Source organism: Protopterus annectens, chromosome 2.part1, assembly GCF_019279795.1.
Source record: "Protopterus annectens isolate FY-2018-M chromosome 2.part1, PAN1.0, whole genome shotgun sequence".
Lineage (NCBI taxonomy): Eukaryota > Metazoa > Chordata > Ceratodontiformes > Protopteridae > Protopterus > Protopterus annectens.
Genome location: NC_056729.1, coordinates 882,155,744 through 882,178,905, shown reverse-complemented (window position 1 = coordinate 882,178,905; position 23,162 = coordinate 882,155,744). Strand labels below are relative to the sequence as shown.

The 23,162-nt window shown below is 40.1% G+C and overlaps 1 protein-coding gene across 1 annotated transcript in view; it reads left to right on the top strand.

Moving 5' to 3' along the window:
- AGA (aspartylglucosaminidase) overlaps nucleotides 1-23,162 on the top strand; it is a 293,146-nt gene that overhangs the window by 16,845 nt on the left and 253,139 nt on the right. Inside the window, exons 2-3 of the mRNA XM_044062526.1 lie at nucleotides 7,339-7,492; nucleotides 10,318-10,430. Of these exons, the coding sequence (XP_043918461.1) occupies nucleotides 7,339-7,492; nucleotides 10,318-10,430 (267 nt within the window). The remainder of the gene's footprint in view (nucleotides 1-7,338; nucleotides 7,493-10,317; nucleotides 10,431-23,162) is intronic.

Sequence of the window (23,162 nt, the reverse complement as noted above, 5' to 3'; positions counted from 1 at the left end):
CACAAAACATGGACCTACATCTACCACAAACAGAAACGGGTATGAGGACAGTATACCTCTTACCTCGTCCATCTCACTCCCTTGTTTGTAGATTGATCCTACAACCTTTTTTAAGCATGACTGTTCAGGCATGATGCTGGCAAAAATATACTGATAAAGAAGAACAGACATTTAGTTTAAAACAAAAATACTATCAAAAACAAGTTATTTACATTCCATCCTCTTTTGTCAATTCACTACAACTCTAACAGAACAACATTTATTACTGAATTGGATTATTACTTCTGACAGATTTCCAGCTGTCGTTACGAAGTGATTACTGCATAGTGATAGTGTACTGTGTATTTTAGGAGTAGTTCCCTGAAGTACAATACGTGGTCCTCTCCTCAGTGCACTGGTTATAGTGACCTTGAAGGGCGTTTCTTCATAGTCAGACTTTTATTGTATTTTGATATCTTCTCAGTATATTTCTTCCTCTGCAAGATACAGTACCTCACAAGGTGCAGCAAATAAAGTAAAAAAAAATGCTTCCTGGCCAAACAGTGAACCGAAAAGACTTTGTTTATTTACTGGAAGAGTTCAACTAAGCCAGAAGCCCATTTTCAGTGGAGGCCCGGGAAGAAAAGCTCCACAGAAACATAAGCAAAATACAATAATTAGATAGTACAATAATGCACATATAGTAAGATGCAGAAAAATACATATAGTAAAATGCAGAATGCACGTCATCTAGTTAGTCTATATACAAAGAAGTATTCAGTACTGTTTTCTAGTAGATACAGGTTCAAAAAGAAAAATGCACAAGCATTTCAGTAAAGATCCCCGTGAAAAAAAAAAATTAGTACTGTGTACATATTAAATAGTTATGAGCAAACAAGATTTCCTTTATATAACACTGAGAAGATGGAGAAAATGTGGTAAGGATTGTCAGTGTTGATGAGAAAGTTATACATATCTTGTCAGTCGGGTTTGGCTCAGGAGCAGTGCCAGTTTTTGGATAGATGTTCAAATAGTAGTTGCTTGAAACTGGTAGATTCAGGTGTGATTTGGAGCGCTCCATAATTTGGCTATTTGATTTGAGAATAGGGCTTCACCGTGAGTGTTAGTTTTGTTTAATGTGAGAAAATTTCTGTCTGCAGATCTTTAGACTTAATGGGCATGAGTAGGGAACAAGTTCCTTGAGGGATGGGCAGTTGTCAGGATGGAAGAGGATACTGTGTGTGAATTTAAGTTGGTAGAGATGGAGAAGGTTAGTTAGCTCGAGCCAATTAATGTACAGCAATACGATGGTGGGTTTGGTGGGGAAGGTTGGCTGTGAAGTGGGCTATTTTGGTTGTCTGATTTTCTTTTTTTTTTTTTTTTTTTTTTTTTAGTTGGTAAAGCGTGGGAAAGCATAAAGGGGTGTAGAGAGGAGGAAGGTTCTAGATATGGCAAGTCTGCTATTGTCAGTGAGAATTGGCTTGCTTCTGTACAGTAAGCGAACTTTGATGTGAACTTTCTTAATTGTGATGGCTGTGTGTTGGTCAAATTTGAGTTTGTTGTTGATAGTCACACTGAGGAGTTTTGTATGCTCATCTGGTTGGATGACTGTGTTGTTGAAAATGGTGAAATGAGAGGTGGTAGGTGATTGTTTCCTACTGGTAAATAGCATTAACTGTCTTTTTGGTGTTGAGGATTAGTTGCAATTTACTCGGATATGTTTCGATATCATTAAAAGCTTTTTGGGCTACTGTTTGGAGGTCTGGTAAGGTATCTGCTGAGTAGATTTAAAGTTGAATCATCCGCATACTGAACTACTTAAGTGTGTGTTGTGGATGAGGCTACATCATTAGAGATGATAGTGAAAAGAAGGGGCCCTAGTGTGGATTCTTGGGGGATTCCGACTGAGACAGTCAGAAGTGGTGAAAGTTCGGATTTCATTTGTACTGCTTGTCTGTCAGAAGGATAGCTTAGTAACTGGGAGAGGGAAGTCTTTGACAGGTTTAGTGAGGCAAGAGTATTAAGGAGTTTCTGATGGGAGACCGTGTCTAACACTTTTGACATTTCTAGGAAGATTGATGCTACTTGGTGGTTTGAATTTCTGAGATGGTTGATGGTGTTAGAGAAATTAATTAGGGTTGTGGTGGTGCTGTTTTTCGGTCGGAAACCTTGTTGGGAGGGAGAGAGATAAGGTTGTGAGATAGCAGGTATTGTAGTAATTGTGCATGTATACATTTTTCCAGAATTTTGACTCTGGGAAAGGATGGCTATGGGTCTGTAATTGTTTAATTTTGTTGATGATCCTCCTTTATATAGAGGGGTGATCTAGGAAATTTTCCATAATTTTGGGACCGATTGTTCAGCTATAGACCTATTTATCAGAATGGATATGGGCAGAGCTATAGCCATCAACTGAAAGTTTAAGGTTCTCATCGGGGAGTTGGTCAGATGCTAAGGAAGAAAGTTTCAGTTTTTAAAGCATTGTTCTTATGGTGTTAGTTGGGACAGGTTTGAGGTCAAAAGAGTTGCTAGTTTCCGCATTAGGTGGAAGAAGTGGTGGGGTGGAATTGTTCCCTGTAACTAAGGAGAGGGTGGTGTTTATAAAGTAGGTGTTGATTTGTGAGGCAGTACTCATGCTTTGATTATTGGTTGTCGGTTCTGCGGTAATGGCTTTACCTGGGTGGAGGAGCAAGAACTTTTTGGGATTGTTTTCATATTTGTTTTGTATAGATGTATAATATGTTTTTTTTTGTTTGTTTGATTGCAGAGCTGCTGGTTTGCTAACAGAGTTTTATTGTTGTTTTTTTGTTTTCTGGTATTGAAACCAGGTTTTGTCCCTAAGTTTTTGAAGTCTAATGGTTTCTTTTGATATCCAGGGCAATCTCTTATTTTTAACACATGTACGATTTGGCGCTAAGCTGTTTAGAATAGCTAGAAATTTGTCATTTAAGTATGTTATGGCCTGGTTGAGTTGAAGATGATGGAATGGCGTCCAGTTACATTTATTGAGCACGTCTAAGAATGCTTCATTGGAGAAGTTTTTGGTATTTTTTATGACATTGTAAACTATGGTTCTGGGTGGGTTGAGCTGACGACAGATTAATTAGGTAGGTCTATCGTCGCTTAAATTATGTCGAAGGCATCCGGAGAGAAGAGACATGCTTCTTAAGGTGTAAAGATTGGGAGAGAGAGAAGAAATTTAGCAGTGATTTTACATGGACCCTTACTGTCTGTTACATGATGATGGTAAAATCTTGACAGAGAGAGCAAAATCTGATTTTCTTTCAAAGCAAAACAGACAAGTGTATTTTCTAAGTAATCCACAGTTTTCCTATTCAGAAATTAATAACTTGAATGAAAAAAAAATAGCTGGACATTAAGATTCCTGTTTAACAGAAGTGGAGATAATCCCTCACCCCATGTTAATTGTTTCAAGCCTAACTTGCCCATCTAGTGATAATAATTTCAACAGACTACAATCTCTCCATAATTCCTCTTGTGGCATAGTGGCTGTTTTAGAAATCAGAAACATTATCTTTGATGGGGTGACTATTTACACACAGTGGTTAAAACCTGAAAACTGCAGATGTAAATTAATGTAGTATGGTAGTAAAACCTGTAAAGTGAATCAGCTGGTAAAGTTCTGCAAGAATCCAAGGCCTCTAGCATACTGACACACTTTCATTTTAAGTGTGGAGCCTGTTGGGGAACCTTGATCAAAAGGAGCTGTGGAGTACCAAGAACCTACCTGAGGATCTGTTCTAGCAACTCCATGTAATTAACTGTGGATTCTAGAAGAGTACCAGAGACCTGTGTGTAGAAGTTATAGCAGTTCGTAGGGGATTACTAGGTTAATGGCACAAGGTATTTACAGGCCTAGCCCAATAATAACCAGGATATGAAAATATTTTATCTTAATTCCCCAGATATGGGATGGGGTAGTTATCAGGGTAGTGGGTATTTGGGTGTTGGAGCCCCGAGTCATTTTACAGACTGCCTCTGTCCATAAAGGACATGGACAGTACCCCCAGGATTGAATTTATGGTTCCCTATCCATTTATCCAAATTAATTTTCTGGAGAGTGAGGGATGTTTTATGAAGATGGGAAATTTATTCCGTTGATGAGGCAGCATTTTGGATATGAATCTGTCATTCTAGTAAATTCTGTTCGACAGAGATAAGGTTCAGGTACATTTTAAAGCATTGCATATTCACAAGAAAAATTATATAAGGGTAACATTTTGGTTAGGGCTGGATCAGAGAATGTCCTGTAGGCCAGGTATATGTCCCATCTCAGTCAATTATATGAGATGGAGTAAAGGGATAGGACCTTTAGTTTGGTGCATAAGATGTGTCTTGAACTTTGTATTTTCTTTTAATGAGAAACCTCTGGGTCCGCTCCAGTTTGTGTAAGTGCCTGGTTAGGTCCATGCAGAAGTGTGCATTGTACTCAATTATGGGCCTGGGAAGTACAGGTTTTTATTTTCATTAGCATAAATAGCATAAATAAATTGCAGCTGAGCTGAAGAGGCTGTCCGTAGTGTGTGCTATCTAGAACACCCTTTATGTAATTTTTATCTATAACTCTGAAGATGGCACACAATTTGCTCAGGACTGCGTTAGCCTTAGGTTGCATGATAGTCTTCACCCGAAGATTCTTTTGTTCTTGTCACACATTCTTTAGTCACCCTCACATCATTAATACTATAGTTTTTCATAACCTTCCCCACCTTTGGAAATCATCCACAGTAATTCCCCAGCCAATAAGCAGTCCAAATGCTTAATTCCTATTGATCCATAACACTACTGTTAAATCCATTGATCTGGTATAATCTTCCAGAGTTATAGAAGGCAGATTTGTTATTTTCAAGCAAGCTTTTTAAGACTTTTATATTGGTGTAGACTTTTGTCAAGACTGCACAATTACTTTCTCTCCTTGCAGATGTTTGCCAAAGCATTTGCCAAGCAAGTAAAGATATCACAAGGATTGGATAATAACGTGAAGCTTGCCTAAAGAATGTAGTATACACTGAAAATACAGCTTTCTAATGCCATTTTATTTTTGCTGTTCTGTACTAAGCTGTACATGTCATAGGTAACATACTCTGCTCATAATATCATTTCTTATGCTTACCCTGTAACAGCACTATCAGTGATATCTGTACCTGTAGATGTTATATTATAAATAGCCGATAACTTTGTGATCTGTATACATGTGCAGATCAATGTACATTTTGTTTAGTTTTTAGTGTGTGCTTATCATGCTGCTGCTGCTGTTTGAGTTATAATAATGTTAAACTTCTAGAACTTTTGTCCTTGCATACTTCCATCATACCCTTGACTGTCCATGAAAGTGGGCTTGTGTAATATGCTATGTTCTTTGGAACTAGTTTGAACTTCAGAATATAAATAAAATTAAAAAAAAAATCATTTTCCATGAGAAATACTAGTGTTACAATCTCATTATCTTCTTTCGGCTGTTCCCGTTAGGGGTCGCTACAGCGGATCATCTGTTTCCATTTCTTCCTGTCCTCTGCATCATGCTCTTTCACACCAACTGCCTGCATGTCCTCTCTCACCACATTCATAAACCTCATCTTAGGCCTTCCTCTTTTCCTCTTACCTGGCAGCTCCATCCATGGCATCCTTTTCCCAATATACTCAGCATCCCTCCTCAGCACATGTCCAAACCAACGCAATCTTGCCTCTCTTGCTTTGTCTCCAAACTTTCCAACCTGAACTGACCCTCCAATATACTGATTCCTAATCCTGTCCATCCTAGTCACACCCAGTGCAAATCTTAACATCTTTAACACTGCCATATCCAGCTCTGACTCCTACCTTTTCGTCAATGCCACCGTCTCCAACCCATATAACATAGCTGGTCTCGCTACCCTCTTGTAGACCTTCCCTTTCACTCTTACTGGTACACGTCTGTCACAAATCACTCGTGACACTCTTCTCCACCCACTCCATCCTGCCTGTGCTCTCTTCTTCACCTCTCTTCCACTCACCATTATTCTGAACTATTGATCCCAAGTATTTAAACTCATCCACCTTTACCAACTCTACTCCCTGCATCCTCACCATTCCTCTACCCTCCCTCTCATTTACACACATATATTCTGTTTTAGCCCTGCTGACCTTCATTCCTCTCCTCTCTAAAGCATATCTCCACCTCTCCAGGGTCTCCTCAACCTGGTCCCTACTCTCACTACATATCACAATGTCATCTGCAAACATCATAGTCCACGGGGCCTCCTGTCTAATCTCATCTGTCAACCTGTCCATCACCACTGCAAATAAGAAAGGGCTCAGAGCTGATCCTTGATGTAAACCCACCTCCACCTTAAACGTATCTGTCACTCCCACCGCAGTCCTCACCAATGTCACACTACCCTTGTACATATCCTGTACCACTTTTACATATTTCTCTGCCACTCCCGACTTCCTCATACAGTACCACAACTCCTCTCTAGGCATCCTGTCATATGCTTTCTCTAAGTCCACAAAGACACAATGCAACTCCTTCTGACCTTCTCTTTATTTCTCCAACAACACTCTCAGAGCAAATATTGCATCTGTAGTGCTCTTTCCTGGCATGAAACCATACTGCTGATCACTAATCATCACCTCCCTTCTTAACCTAGCTTCCACTACTCTTTCCCATAACTTCAAGCTGTGACTGATCAATTTTACCCCTCTGTAGTTACTGCAGCTCTGCACATCACCCTTATTCTTAGATAGGCACCAAAACACTTTTTCTCCACTCATCAGGCATCCTCTGACTTTCCAAAATTTCATTAAACAATCTGGTTAAAAATTCCACTGCCATTTCTCTTAAGCACCTCCATGCTTCCACTGGTATGTCATCTGGGCCAACAGCCTTTCCATTCTTCATCCTCTTCAAAGCTGTCCTTACTTCCTCCTTGCTAATCTGCTTCACTTCATGATTCACTATCCCCACATCATCCAACCTTCTCTCTCTCTCATTCTCTTCATTCATCAGCCCTTCAAAGTGCTCTTTCCATATACTCAACACACTCTCCTCACTTGTGAGTACGTTTCCTTCACTGTCCTTTATCACCCTTACCTGCTGCACATCTTTCCCAGCTCTGTCCCCCTGTCTAGCCAATCGGTACAGGTCCTTTTCTCCCTCTTTATTGTCCAATCTCTCATACAACTCTCTATACGCCTTATCCTTAGCTTTCGCCACCTCTCTGTAACTAGTGTTACAATCTATATATTTAAAATGTATGCAACTAGAATAAAAGCTGGTACCATGTACGTTGGACTTAATGTTATGTTTTCATGTAATAATGCAACAAAGTTATTGAAAGTGTGTTATTTTCATTTAAGCTTGGAAGACCTTACAAGATGGAGGCTCAGCAGTCGATGCTGTAGAAGAAGGCTGTGGGCAGTGTGAAAAGGATCAGTGTGATTTCACTGTCGGATATGGGGGAAGTCCAGATGAACGGGGAGAGACTACCTTAGATGCTATGATTATGAATGGGTAAGTGATTTCACGGCAGCAAGTACATGTGTGCATGAACTAATACATTTTTTCGTTGCAGAAAGCATTTCATAGTACTCAGCACTTCTTGTTTGTGGCAGTATGGTGAGGAAAAGAATCGGTAAATGTACCGAACATCAAGAGAATGAGCACATTTAAACAAATGGTTGGTGCTATTTAGAGCACAGTTTAACCACATAAAGTATATTAGAGAATTTGATCTGTCTTGTATATAAAAAAAAATTAACATGAATTTGGTTATTGTGAAAGATCCTAAGCTGAAGTGTATTTATCCTTGTGCCTCATATTTATTTATTTATCGAGTGTCATTTTTTAACCGGGTTGATCCAACTGAGCAAATGGCCCATTTTCAGTGGAGACCCGAGGAGAAAAGCTCCAATTACAAATTACAGTCAAACAAAAAAGAAATTACAGTCATACAAAAAAGAAATTACATCTCAAAAAGAATTTATACAACAAAAGATAACACAATTAAATTGTTTTGTACAGATTTTTGTATATATGAATTTATGTACAGTATCAACATGAGGGTGTGGAAGCTAGGAGAAAGCAAAGGAGTTATTTACACACACAGGGAGCTGGAGAAATTTTCCAAGGAAGAGGGGCAAGAAGAGAAGAAAGAGAAAAGATGGTGGGTATAAGGAAGAGGTATTAGGAATCCGGTTGGAGCTAGACTGGGACAGGACTAGGTGTTCTGTAGGTAGTGCTTGAGTTCTAGTTTGAATTGTGATTTATGGGGATATTTCTTGTATTGTAAGGAAGGGTGTTCCAGGAGCAAGCAACTGAGCATTTAATAGATGGTTTGTATATGTCCAGCAGATGTTTGTCTGATGAACGGAGTTGATGTCTGGGGTTATATTGTGGTACAATATTAGAGATAGAGGGGCATGATGTAGGATTATAAAGAACTGAGTGTATTATAAGCAGTTGTGGAAGGAGAAGTTATTTTGGGAATTCAGGCCATTGCAGACCTTTAAGGGCAAGGCAGTGATTGAGAATTATAGGAGAGGTTAGCAGCAAATTTAGCTATTTTATTGTATGCTGAGAAGAGAAGACTGAAGTTGATGAGGACTGGGGCTGCATACAGTAGACTGGGTAAGAAGAGAAATGAGGCTAGGGTGAGTTTAGAGGAATTAGAAAGAAATTTATGATTTCGGTATAGTAGGTCAACTTTTTGGTGTTTTTTTGTTTTTTTTCATACATTGATTTGTATGTCAAATTTTAGTTCATCGTCAATGGTAACACCAAGTAATTTGGTGTGTGGTTCGGGTCTGATGATGGTGTTGAGGGAAGCAATGGAGAAAGAGGATTTATGCTGTGCAAGGTTTTTAGGAAGGAGTAGCAAACGTTTTTAGTTTTTTTGGGGTTTAATATTAATTATCAGTGAGCCAGGTCATATGGAAGTGAAAGTGTCTTTGGTACGAGAAAGGAGTTCGGGGATGGTGTTGGCTGTGGTTATGAGGGTGGAGTCGTCAGCATATTGTAAAAGGGTTGTGAGGTTAGTAGTTAAGTGTAAGTTGTTAGTGAAGATGTTGAATGAGAGGATCCAGGATAGAGCCTTGTGGAACTCTCGTGTTGATGGGCAGAGGAAGAGAGGTGTCTGTTTGCCAGTGTATAGCTTGAAGTCTCTTAGATAAATAACTAGAGAACCAGGTTATAGAGAGAGGAGAGAGGTGAAGGTCTGAATGTTTAGTTAACATCTAGAGACTGTATCAAAAGCTTTGGAGAGATCAAGGAATAGACAGGAGAGAAGTAGGTTGTTATCACGGGCCTCTGCCACTGTTTGGGTGAATGAGAGAAGTGCAGTAGATGTGCTGTGGTGTGGTCTAAAACCGTGTTGGTTGGGAGTTAGGAGATTATTTTCAAGCAAGTATTAGAGTAGCTGGGAGTGAATGCATTTCTCAAGTATCTTGGAAAGTGGGGATAGTATAGCTATGGGACGATAGTCTGAGGGGTCAGTGGAGTTGCCTCCCTTGTGGAGTGGGATTGTGTAAAAGCATTTTCATATGTTGGGATGAGAGCCTCGGTGACAAAGTGATTTAATAAGGATAGAAACAGGGTAGACAATAGGGCTGGCTGCAATTTTAAGGAAGTGGGAAGTTAGATTATCAACAGAGGGTGAGCAGAGTTTGGGTTTTTTCATTTGGGATTTGATAAAGGAGATGGGCACAGGTTGTAAGGAGAAAGTGTTAGAGGAAGATGGACTGTGAGGTTGGGGCAGAGAAGAGGCTATTAATGCTTCAGAATGGAAGATTTAGAATATTCTGACAACTTTGACTGCCTTCATTTTGCACCATTCTGACCCTGTGTAATAGGGCTGTTCTGGAAGGGATTTGACTTAACATGGCTGCTATGGGTATACATGAGGACAGCGGTCTGCTCATTAGCTAGTATCCTGTTCCTGTCCACTTTTAGAAAGTTTTTGCATAGAGAATGATGATGCATAGCATGTACCAGTGCTTACGGCTGCAGTGAGTAGAAATAGGAAGTGCAGTCTGCTTGATTAATGAACAAGTTAATGCTCATTATTTATTATAGCATACGCTGTTCATTTGCATTTCATCTGTATGTTGTGCTCAGTGAAGTAAGTCAGTAAAGTGAAACCTCCCACTACATTACAAGACCATATTAGCATGCACTGCATTCATGGGCAATTACAACAGCAGGAGTTGGTAACGTTCTGCTATGTTAACTAGAAATAACTTTATGTAGGTAGAACATTTTAATTAATGTGTGTACATTGAACTGCTATATAGCCACATCCTAGCAGGTCTGCTTTACTTTTTCTCCTTATCTGATTTTAGCGACACTATGGAAGTTGGAGCTGTTGCAGACTTAAGACGAATTAAAAATGCCATTGGTGTTGCTCGAGCTGTAATGGAACATACAATGCACACATTATTGGTAGGAGAGTCAGGTAAGTGTTTTAATCGGTTGTATTATAGTATAACCTAGACAACACAGTAACATTTCATGAATCATTCTTTAAAGTATGATTTGAAATAGTTCAGTTTCACAAATAATAATTATACAGTTGTTACAGAGGTTAGAGTTGCAAGATGTAGTTCTGTGGTAGAGGGTTTGAGTCTCTCAGCTCTCATTTGCCTACTGTGTGACCTTGAGCAAGTGAATTAACCAGACATTGTTCCCAGGTCACCTTTTGAAGAGTGTGTGTCCAGTGGAAATACCTGGTTAACAAATAGATATTATCATTATTGTTATTAACATTTAAACACCTTTTAATGCAATAATTTTTATCTAAATGCAAAATTAAAATATAGTAACTATTTTATAAAAATGTTAGAGACGTACTTAAATGAATTAAGGTTATCATTGTTTTATATGCGTATGAAATAACATTTCTTCTTTCTGTTGTATATTGGGATTAATAGTATTATTAGTTCTCAAAAATTCTCTTGCTAACATTTTAAACGTTTAAGTATTTCCACATAATGTTTTGTATAAACATAGGCTGGCACTGCTTTTCCACATTAGCCTCGTATGGTTATTTTTATATATGTTTTGTTGTAGAACTTGTGCAGAGACTTAGCTTGATAACACCTCTTTTAGTGGCATCTCGAAGCATTTCTTTTTCAATACAAGTAATACAATCAAGAAAGCAAAAGTCAGAAGAACACAATGGTAATTGTCATTAAAGTGTTTTGTAGAAATATTGCAAAACGTCAACTACAAGGCAGGTAGTTACTGCACTGTATAGATGTTTATAGATTTAATTGGGAGGGGTAACAGTAAAGGGATAGGTTCTTAATATTGATCACTGCTGCAGGAGCCTTAGCTATATGGGTTGTATCCTTCTAGGGATGCAAAAGTCAGCCAGCTTCCAAAGCTTCAGGGCACCTTCCATGCACCCAAGCTGTTAAGCAGGTTGAGCTGAGCTGACTAAATGACAAGTTTGGGCACAAAGCCTTCTAGAGCTTTACTGCCACCGAAGAGTACACTCCTTTTGAGGCTTTTGAGTTTCAACCGTCAGCTTGTGCTTTCTGTAGTTGGGCAGAAAAGTTCCCTTTAGTGGAAAAAAATAAACTTCCATTTTCTTATTTTTTTACTGTTGAGTTTTAATTTTAAAGCTAGAAGTGTTGTGTTTTAATGCATTGTCTAGAGACTGTAATGTACTTTTAAACGGAGCACTCATTGTTTGTCAGTATTATTATTTTATGTTTTCTGTGGAGAAATTATTTTATGTTTTCTGTGGAGAAATTATTTCAAGGTTGCGGGACTGTCATAGTGTTTGAAAGTGCTTTTTACTGAGTTTTATTCTGTTAATTCTTTTTTTTGTAACTCCCACAGTTGGTCCTTCTTCCAGCCACAAAAATAAATGGTTAATCAAACAACCTTTGAGACCACAGCAGGCTAGCAGTTTCCTTCAGCTACAGGTGGGTGACTGCTGTGGCCATTTGTTGTACCTCAGACCACTCATCTTGTACCATGCATCCCTGTGGTGTAGCACTTACAGCCGCTATGGACTGGGGTTAGCCATGTCCTCTGCAGCTATTGAGGTCTCCTCAGTGGACAAGGAAGAACCGCACTTTTCAGTCCTAGGAGAAGGAACAGGAAAGGTTTCTCTGCTGTGTCAGAATGCTGTGCCCATCCCTGGGAAAGCAGAGGCTGCCATTAGTAAAATGGTTGACTCATTTTTCCAGTCAAAAAGAAACTGAAAACCAAGCATGTGTGTAATTCTCAAATTTCCTTGGATAGGAATAGTTTGAGACTGGCTCAGGGTTTGATTTAGGCTATTAATCCTTCTTGTAGAGTAGTTTCTGGTGAAGGAAGGAGGGATGACTTCTTTCCTGAAGAGATTCAATGTTCTGAATTTGAACAGGAAGATAAGGGACTGGTTCAGGGTTTTGTCCTCAGATCTGATTCAGACTGAGAGGAAAGTTCTCTTTCTGATTCTTCCTGGGGAGGTTTTGCTTTCTCTGAGACTCTTCCTCGAATGTCCCATTGTTTTCAGTGGGAGAACATGGAAGTTTCTCTGTCCCCTAAAAAAAATATATATACATTATGAGTTGTTACAGAAGAATTTTTTATAACCTGTACTCATTCCTCCTGTCCTGATTTATGTCTTGCTCCCTGCAGGTTTCCTGATAGTCAGCCAGCTGTCCCTAAAATGGCAGTCATGATGTTTAAAGTTCCTCAGTCTTTTAAATTTTTATATGCTGTTCCCAAAGCTGACCCAGCAGCTATAGCCATAATTGACTCCTCTGCTGTTAAGCCCTAGTGAATTCCAATCCTACTCTTATAGGATGGAAAAGTTGTAAGGATGTGAAAATTACTGATAGGTGTGGAGAAAAAATTGCATAGTTCTGGAACATTGAATTTCAGAATTCAGGCTGATATGTTTAAAGTTTATTCTGAGATGTTGTGAAAGTATGAGGAATGTTTATCTATAGTTTCGTCTTGTGAAGAAAAGTCTATTTTAAATAACTTAGTTTATTCTATTGCACAAGTCACTAGTCATTGTTTGCTCTTTTAATTTCTCCAAGTCTTTTGGGTTTCTAATACCATGACGGGAATGGACCCCATTCCTAAGTCAAAGTACGATTAAAGTTCATGAAATTAGTATTGTTTCACTCTGTTAGCCAGAAGTGCTCTTCGCAGCACCCGCAATGTGCCCAGTAATGACTCCTTCTGCAATTCATACGGTGTTACATGAATTGGTAACATATCTAAATACGATTGTAAATTCTTTTTTATAAGACCAGTTGCTCCTACTACTATTGGAACTGTCTGGGTATCTTTCTTCCACATGGCTCTCGTTTCTGCCTGCAGATCGAGGTATTTTATGACTTTGTGTCTCTCTGTATACAAGACACTGTAGTCACTAGGTGGGACGATTTCAATGATCAATGCTACTTTTGTCTTCTTTCCTTGGACCACTATATCCGGTTTTCTAGCATCTATCTTTTGGACTGTTGGTATTGAGTGATCCCATGTGATGTAAACTTCATCATTTTCTATGATTCTCTGTGTCTCATGTTTCCAGTGATTTTCAGCCACTTCGATACTATAATGTTTGCACAATCTCGCCACATTTTTATGCCTTTCAGTATACAGTCCCTCTGCCGTTAGAGTCGCAACCAGCAGTAAAGTGTATGACTGTTTCCCATTCGGTTCCACAAAACCTACATATGTTTCTCCGCACATGTTCAATGGACTTAGTGGGCTACGTACACGCTGGTTTACTGTCTTGGACTGCCAATATTAACCTTTCATTTCTTGATGTAAATTCACCTCTCCTTAACCATTCCTGTGTTTGTTCTTGATCAACATGAGGCTCTTCCAGACGTTTTCTATACTTGCAACTATATTTGTTTTTTCCACATTTCTTGCCTTCTCATCTGATCCTTCACCTTGTATTCTTTCTTTTGATTTTTAGCACATTCAGTTGCTGCCTGATTTTTATCCACTTCTGGTTTGATTTTTTTTTTGTTTGCAGTGTGTATGACTCTAATATACTTACAGGACTATGGCCATCGGTAAGGTTTTAAGGAGGTTTGCTTAGCTGCATTCTCAGAACCTTCTAAATGATAAAAATGAGATTTTTAAATTCTTCCTTGGATAGAGGTTTAGTATTTAGCTCCCCTATCCCCCCTCCCTGCAGAGGTGTTCAAAAAGTGTGATGAAAAGAGAATCTGATCCAGGGAAAGATTATTCAGCCCTCCTTTTCCATATTGTCCAAAGGATTTTTTCTCCTTACCCAGTTTGGCAAAAAATGGAATAAACAGTCACTTCAGGTACACAGACATTTTAAGAAGTTGCAAAAAGGTTCCAAAAAGAAGTCTGAAATATCCCAAAACCAAGAACACTTCAGGTCGGAATGACTGTTCAGGAGACCTTGTGACCTCCCACCACCCTGGCCCTCTTGCTCTTCCAGAAAGTCTGAATCTCTGTTTTTTTTTTCTCTTTGGTGCCAGATAGTTTCTGACTAATGAGTTCTGAAAATCATTTGTCAGTGTTACACATGGCAGTGGGAAGAAATCTTTCCAGGGGGTCATTCCTCACCTTGCAGATCAGACTGTTTTCTTAATACCTCTTCATCAGATGCTGTCCCATGGATTGGTAGAACCAATTCCTTCTTCCCAAGTGGGGAAGGGGTTTTATTCAAAGATGTTCTTAGCTCCAGAGAAAGAAAATTCTTGGAGACCAGTTCTGGATCATTCTTTCCTAAACTTATTTGTGATGATATACAAATTCAAAATGATGTCCCTTCACAACCGGTTGCCTCTTTTCCTCTTTCAAGTTTACTGGCAACGCTAGACTTAAAAGATGCTCTTCACATTCCTTCAGGCATTTCTTAATGTTTTTGTGTGCCTGGATCACATTATCAGTTCTATGCCTTACCCTTTGGGCTACCCACTTCCCCAAGAATGTTCACAAAGGGTCTAGGTCATATAGCTCAATGCAGGATACTGGTATCCACATTTTTCTGTATTTAGCTGACTTACTTATCTTTTTCAAATGGTCAGGAATTTCTCTCTCAGAGAGCTTGTGCCCAATGTGGGATTCCAAGAGAATATTCAGAAGTCTTTCTTGACTCCCTCACACAATATTCTATTCCTGGGATGTCAGCTAGACACTTCAGTTCAAAGAGCTTTTCTTCCACTGGAAAAAAAATAGATCTTTATTTACATCCATTTCTAAGGTTTTCCACTCTGACTTCAGTCACTGCATGGGAATATCTCAGGATTTTGGGTCTCATGATTTTTCATGATAATCCTGGCAAGACTCCACATGTGAAAGATACAGTGGTATCTGAAATCTCTTTGGTCCCAGCACCAACACCCATTATCTTTTTCAGATCCAAGTACTGGTATTTATCAGAAGAGAAGTCTGTTGATGTAGAGAACAGATATTCTTAAAATAACGGTCTTCTCCTGTCCATCCCTGCTCCAAAGCAGTCCGTCACCTCAGATAGTTCAGACTTTTCTTGGAGAACAGTTTCGGGAGAGGTAAAAGTGCAGGGGGGTGTGGGACACCAAAGACCGATGCAAGCACATAAATATTGAGGAGATTTTTGCCCTGATCAAGGCAATCAATTCTGTGAACCATCTTTGGTCCCCAGAACCTCTTCAACTGGTTACAGACAACACCACAGTGATGTGGTACATCAACAAGCAAGGGGAACCAGGTCATACACGCTTTGCAGACTAGCCACGTTAGATGCATCTTCACAGCACAATCTGTGTGTGCAGGCAACCTCCATTCCTTCAGAGCAAAATTGTGTAGCCAACAAACTGAGCGGGACCAGGGCAGGCCCTCACAAATGTAAACTAGATCCGATGGTCTTACACAGTTTGATCATCTGTCAGGAGTTCCTCAAGCAGACCTCTTTGCCTCCTGTCTGAACAATCAACTGGCAAAATTACATTTCAGGACTCCATGCAAGAAGGCCTTGGAAGATAGAGTCCTTTTCTTTTCCTTGGACAGGAATGTTTCTGTATGCCTTTCCATTAACATCCAGGGTATTTCTGAAGATTCAGAAGGAATCCCTCAAGATCATTGTGGTGACTCACTTCTGGCCCATACAGCCACGGTTCTCCCTTTTGCAAATGGCCAAGGGCAGCCATCAGAAGCTTCCTCATAGAATGGATCTATTCACGCAAGAACAGAGTTGTTTGATATATCTCAACATCAGTTATCTTTAGCTGACTGCCTAGATGATATGGTCTTAATTACTTTTAGGCACCTGTTTTCTGAGGATGTGCAGCATTCACTAAAGGAGACAAGAAAGCCTTCTGCTAGGAAATCTTGTATTAGCAAATGGAAAAGGTTTTCTAGTTGGTACCATCAACATAACTAGCACCCATTTAGGGCTAGTTCTTTGGTTTTACAATATTTTGTGTGAATTACTATCCTTTCTTCCTCTGTGAAGGTTCATTTATCAGCCTTTTCAACATGTCTGCCCCTGGATCCTCCCCTTTCAAGTCAGTTGCATGTCTAAATGTTCTTGAAAGGGGTTTTGCATAACAGGCCTACAAGTAAGCCGGTGGCCCCTCCTTGAGATTTTAATTTGTGATGGAGAAACTACTTGCTCCATTTGAACCAGCTAATCTGGCTGACTTGAGGTTCTTAACATGGAAAAACAGTTTTATAATTGCTCTGACCTCTGCAAGAAGGGTATCTGATTTGCAAGCTCTTAAGATGAGTCAGGCATACCTCATTTTCCACAAGGACAGGGTTTCTATGGGAACTAATCCTTTTATACTTAAAGTGGTATCTGAGTTTACTTTAAGTCAAACTATACATCTCCCTGTTTTCTGTCAACCTAAAAATGAGGGAGGAGGGATACTCCATACCTTGGATATCCATAGACAACTTGGGTACTAACTTGATGGAACTAAGTCTTTCAGATCATTGGATCAGATGTTCATTTCTTGTGAAGGTAAAAAGAAGGCATAGACAGTGTCAAAACAAACTATTTTCAGATGGTTGTCTAAGGCATTACTTTTGTTGTACTCACCATGACAAATCTATTCCAGGCAGGGTCAAGGTCCATGCTGCAAGAACTTTGGCTTCTTCTAGAATCCAACCCTTTCCAAAAAGCCATAGAAGTATTCTAGAAGCCGCTACTTTGTCCTCTGTACATACTTTTACAGAGCACTGTAAGCTGGATTTCCTCACTAGGTCTAGATTATGCTTTGCTACAAACATTCTCCAGGGGTTTCTTGACCTGACACCTTCCACCTTCTAAATATAGTTAGCTATGGTAATCTACTGATAATAGCGAAGGCTACTGCCACAGTTATCAGTATGAAGAACCTAGTACAGTTGTGCAAGATGAACTTACCATAACATAGATGTTCTAATCACTATGGCAGTTGCCAATCCCTCCCTCCATCCCCCTTGTTTTGTTGGTGTGTTTTTATGCCAGGGTGTGGACACTTACTTTTTGTTATTCCTAGCCTTGTCCTTTCAGAACTCTGCCTCCCTCTGTCTACTGACAGAGAAGCTCTGAATGGCTTCTTACCCAAACCTTTAGGCAACTCAGCTTGAGATGATTGACAGTTTGGTGCTCTGAAGCTTTGGAAGCTAGCTGGCTCTTACATCCTTGGTAGGATATAACCCATATAACTAAGGCTACAGCAGCATTGATCATTTAAACTTCTACTGCTATAGTAAGTTCATCTTACACAGCTGCACCATGCATGTCATGTATTGGTCATTGTGTAGGTATTAAAGATTCTAAAGAGTCAGCATTAAGCCTGAGTAATTCCTCATTACTTGCCAGTTGGACAGACCTTTTAAACACACACACATATACGTTCCATAATTATTTAGCTTATTGTATTTTTACTGTATTATTTTATGCATGTTGTATATAATGTACATACTACACAGAAATTCCTCCATTGACCTGTAAAATACCTTCTGTCTGTACTCCCTCAGCAATTTTATTGTTGTATGCTTTCTAATTGTCACTTTATATGTATGCTTTCCAACTGACATAGATGTTTACACTTGTTTTCTTTTGTATTGTATTCTACCCTGGCTGTAACTGAAAAGCATCTATAGACCAGTTTGCCTACCTGGTAAAAAAAAAAAAAAAATTTATATATATATATATATATATATATATATATATATATATATATATATATATATATATATATATATATAAAAATTAAACAAGCAAATAAATAAATAAAATGATGTTAGGAGTAAAAAACACATTTTCCACTTTTGAGCTATCATAATAGTATCACAGCCATATGCTGTAGCATAGTCTGAGGAATCAACATAATGGTTTTCACCTGTGATGTTCAGCTTAATATTTTGCTGTTAAAATGTCATATCTTTTCCAAAATCAGTTTATTTCACTTTTTGCATTAAAAGAAACTTCTTTTTTTTCTCGAGATGAATTAATTAGATCTACCACCATCTGTCAAGCTTTATGGTAACTTGTTAGAAATTTGATAGTTTTGAATCCAGGAGTTTGAGCAGTATTTTCCTAAGTGTAGGACTTGCAAATAAGACAGAGGAAGTTCAGTCTGCAGCCTTCCTGCATGTGACAGGGAGGAAGCCATCAAGGGACTTAACTCTGTTAACCTCAGAGAAGAGGACAGGAGAGAAAAATAGCGGTTTTAAGAGGGAAATGCAAAGCTTGCTGTAAGCCAAGTAAAAACAATGGTATTTTGTTAGGTATTTTAACAAGGATCCAAGGTGTTCAAGCAACTACAGCTGAAGAAAATAGCAAAAGACTAAATAGTGTGATATGATCCATTTGCTGATTAGAGAAGATTATGACATTGAAATAGAAAATGTTGGTATTGAAATAATCTGGTAAGGGACAAGTAGTTAAGAGAATCAAAACTTGATTTAGATTAAGCACTTAATGTTTGTAGGTGTTTACTGGGCTAACGAGCACAAGGGCCTTTTAGAGCCTAGCCATGCATCCCAAATATCTGACAAGTTCTGATATCCTTGATAAGAGTAAGCAGGGGCTTCGGAGATGAAACCTTTACAAGCAGGGGCCTGGCATATTAACCCTTTACAGGTTACCTTTGTCCATTAGAGACATGGGTGCCAAACTTGGGAAGAATTTCCTGTTTCCCATCCAGTTGCACTTGATTGGTTTATGGAGGAACTCTGCTTCACATGGATTTGGGAGCCTGTTCCAGAGACTGGGTAGTCTCTGAGATGTGTACCTGTCTGTATAGCAGGTCCTGTGTATACCGCAGGCAAGGTTTAAGTGTTTAGAATGGGTAATTCTAGTACTGCTTGTTTTATGGATATGCAGGAGGTCCACCAGAGTGGGGTCTGACAAAGCCCTGTATGCTAGGCATAGATCTCCCATCAAAAGCCTGTAGGAGACTGAATACAGGGATGGGGCCTTGAGGCAGTCTGCATAGGACATTTATTTACTTCCTGTATTCTTTAGTGAGGAACCTATGTGGAAATTCCAATTGTTGGATGTGCCTGGTTAGGTACATACCAAAGGGGGCATTTTATTCAATAATCTGATGAATACAGTGGAACAATGACTTCATTGGACTTGGATGGCTTACCTTTGTTTATAAGTTGCACAACATAGAAGGATATCCTCACTACTGTAGACACGTGATGGTCAAAGGCTAGAGCACTGTGTGTGTGTGTGTGTGTGTGTGTGTGTGTGTGTGTGTGTGTGTGTGTGTATCCCTAAGTCCCTGACTACTGGGTCAACTCTAAAGGGTGTGTTGTCAATATGATAGTTACCAGGGGGCAGATGACATCCCGAAGGATACTATTATGCATTTCTTGGCATTTAGTTTGTCCTTGGCTCTGACACCAGTTGTTTGTCTGCGTAATCCCTTCCCGGAAAACATTTGTGTTACTGTGGGATTCAGTGACCGCTCCTAATCTGCAATCATCTGCAAATTTAGTAAGCCAGACACCATTAGGTTCATAGGTTCATAGGTTCATACTAGGCTATCTGCCCGAGGGCATTTATAAGCCTAGCCCATAGTTTTGTGGCTTTAGTTTGGAGAAACTATGCCCATTATTTTGCTGTGCCTCTGTCGAGCAGTGACACTGAGGTAACCCCTGGGGTGTATCTGCGATCTCCCATCCATTGGTCAAGATTCCTCTTGAACAAGGCCAGCGAGGTGCTCTGCCTCACATAAACCGGGATTTTGTTCCACAGCATAGAGTCTTTGGGTGATGAATCTATCCCTCCAGCACGTCCTATTAATAACAGGTTTAAGTCTCCGCCCTTGTGGCTCTGAGGGATCTTGATTTTTGAGATGAAGCATGTTCATCAAATCTGGGTTTGACATGGCCTTGTATGTCAGGCATAGGTCACCTCTGAGCAAGCGGTAAGCAACTGAATATAACTGGAGTTCTTTCAGTTGGGCAGCATAAGACAGATTTTTGAGACCCTTTATCCTTTTGGTGAGGAACTTTTGTGGCCTCTCCAGCTGCTGCAAATGTCGGGTCAGATACATTCCGAATGGGGCATTGTACTCGATCATTGGTCTGATGAGTGATGAGTATAGGGAGACTATGACTTCCCTTGATCTAGATGTGAATCCCTTCATGATAAGGTGGGCAATGTAGAAGGTCTTCCTAACTACTTTAGCAATATGAGTGTCTAATGAAAGGCTACTGTCAACCTGGGTTCCCAGGTCCCTAATAACTTCTTCTGTGTTCAGGGGATTGCCACCTGTATGGTAGCTAGGGGTAACCTTATTTTTTTTTTTATGACTATGCATTTCTTGGCATTTAACTTTAGGCCATGGCTCTGGCACCAGTTATCCGTTTCTGTGAGACCCTTCTGAAGGATATCTGTGTCGGATGTGTTTTCAACTACAGCGCCCAGTTTGCAGTCATCTGCAAACTTTGTCAGCCATAACCCTCCTGTGTTTGCTTGTACTTCAGAAAAGTAGATGCCAAACAAGAGTGGGCCCAGGACTGAGCCCTGTGGGACACCACTTGTGACAGGCTTTGAGTCTGACATGGCGCCAGCAACTCTGACCCTGTGGGTTCTGTCACTCAGCCAGTTTGCAACCCATCTTGTAATGTATGGGTTTACATTTAAGTTGATGAGTTTTTCAATGATACCCGAGTGAGGTATTGTATCAAAAGGTCTAGGTAGGCTGTATGGACTGCCTTTCCCTCGTCAATGGCCTTGGTGACTGTTTCGAAAAAGTCAACCAAGTTTAGAAGGCATGATCTGCCTTTGACAAAGCCAAACTGGGTTGGATCCAAAGTCTGCAAGTTCCCTATGTCTTTATTTATGAGATCCATTATGATCCTCTCCATGGCTTTGCAGATAAGACTTGTCAAGCTAATGGGACGGTAATTTCCAGGGTCTGTGGAGGCACTGCCTTTGTGGAGTGGGACCACAGATCCGGAGGTGAGACTTTAGATTAAACAGCTGTCCTAACTGTGGGTTTAATTCGAGTTCATGGAGCACACAGCCGGGGACACCATCAGGTCCCATGGATGCTGTGTTCTTTGCCTTGGAGAGAGCAATTCTCACCTGGGCGTTGGAGATGTTTGGGGGGCTACAATCATTTGGTATAGATATCTCTCCTTTAGTTTGCACTGAACCTTTCAGCCAGTATGTTGGCAATGTCTGTAGGATCAGTAATCTTCACATCATTTTGAACTAATTCTGAGCATATCTGGGAGTTTCCTCCTAGGTTTCTGACATAGCTAAAGAATGCCTTATGGTTGTCTTTAGAGTCCTTAGCTATTTTTTCTCAAAATTAGCTTTGGATGATTTTATGAGAGCTCTTAGCTTTTTACTTATAGTGATCAGGTGTCTTACCTTTTAAGGATTTTGCTCTATCTTGTAGTAGCTTTCTCCTTTTGTTGTAGAGTTTGTTTATGGCTGGGGTCCACCAGACTGGGCGCTTGCCTTTGGTACAAAGAGTCTTTGTTTTGCTTGGGATTGCCTGATCCATGCAGCCCTGCAGGTGCTGGTAGAAGGCATTTGTAAGTGATTCAGCGGTTTGAGTAATGTTAACTAAAGGAGACCACACTAGTCTTTAGAAGTGTGATTCTTTACTGTGGTCTTTTCATTCGGATGAGGACCTCAGATTAGTTTGTGATCAGATCTCACCAGTGAGGGAACATTGTGCTCCCATGTTCGTGATGATGAGATCAAGTATGTTTTCTCCTCTTGTGGGGATGGTGACTAGTTGTTCCATGGCAGTTGAGTTTATGAATTCCAGGAACTTTTGGGCTAGAGTGTTTGGGCTTGAGTAGTGTTCCCAGTCTATATTAGGGTAGTTGAAGTCACCTAGTATGATGGTGTTATACATTTATCCCTCCAGTGTTTTCAGGAAGGCCATATGAGATTCCTGAGTTTGTGGCCTGTAACATGCTACAAATTGCAGAGCAGTCTTGCCTATGGTTAATTGCACCTGGATGGTTTCTGATGCATCGATGCCACCAATCTTGAGGTGTGGGTGTCCTTGATGAATATGGATACCCCTCCTCCTCCTTTCTTGGTATTGTCCAGGTTTTGGGGCCGGAATGCATGATATGAGGTAAAACCTGATAGTGCTGGGGTGCTCTCAGGAGCCTTGAACCAGGTTTCTGTCACAGCACAGACATCGATGTTCTCCATACTGAGAAGGGCATCTTGAGGTTGAGACTTCTGGCATTGAGCAACATTACCCTTAGTTTTTTTTCTTTGTTTTGTTCTAGGGTGGTAGGTTTAGAATTTGAGCCTTGCCTAAAAAGGCACTATGGGGTGGCAAGAGCCTTTGCCAAAATCCGAATCCCAGGGTGACAAGTGCTGGCTTGTCCAGCATGTCATCCCAGGCAGACAGACATTGGATCTCCTTTGAATGACACCAGAGTTTAAGCCAATTGTTAAAGCTGATCATCTTATCTCTGTATTGTGGCATCATTCTTGGTGAAGGTAGGATACTGCTCAAGGTCAGGGTCATACCTGCCATAATCAGAGAGCTCCTCTATGTCTCTTTTCATGTAGTCCAAGGAGATGCCTCAGGTCGTTAACACCAGCGTGGACAATGACTGAGTCGTTGTACCTGCTGTTGAGAGACCTGAGTGCATGCGTTATGTGGTTCTAGCACCGACAGACAGCTTACTGTGACCTTCTCCTTACTCAGTCTGGTGGCGGGGCGTCAGTGTGTCTGACTATGGAGTCACCAATGACTAGTGTGTCTGGCATTGTGTT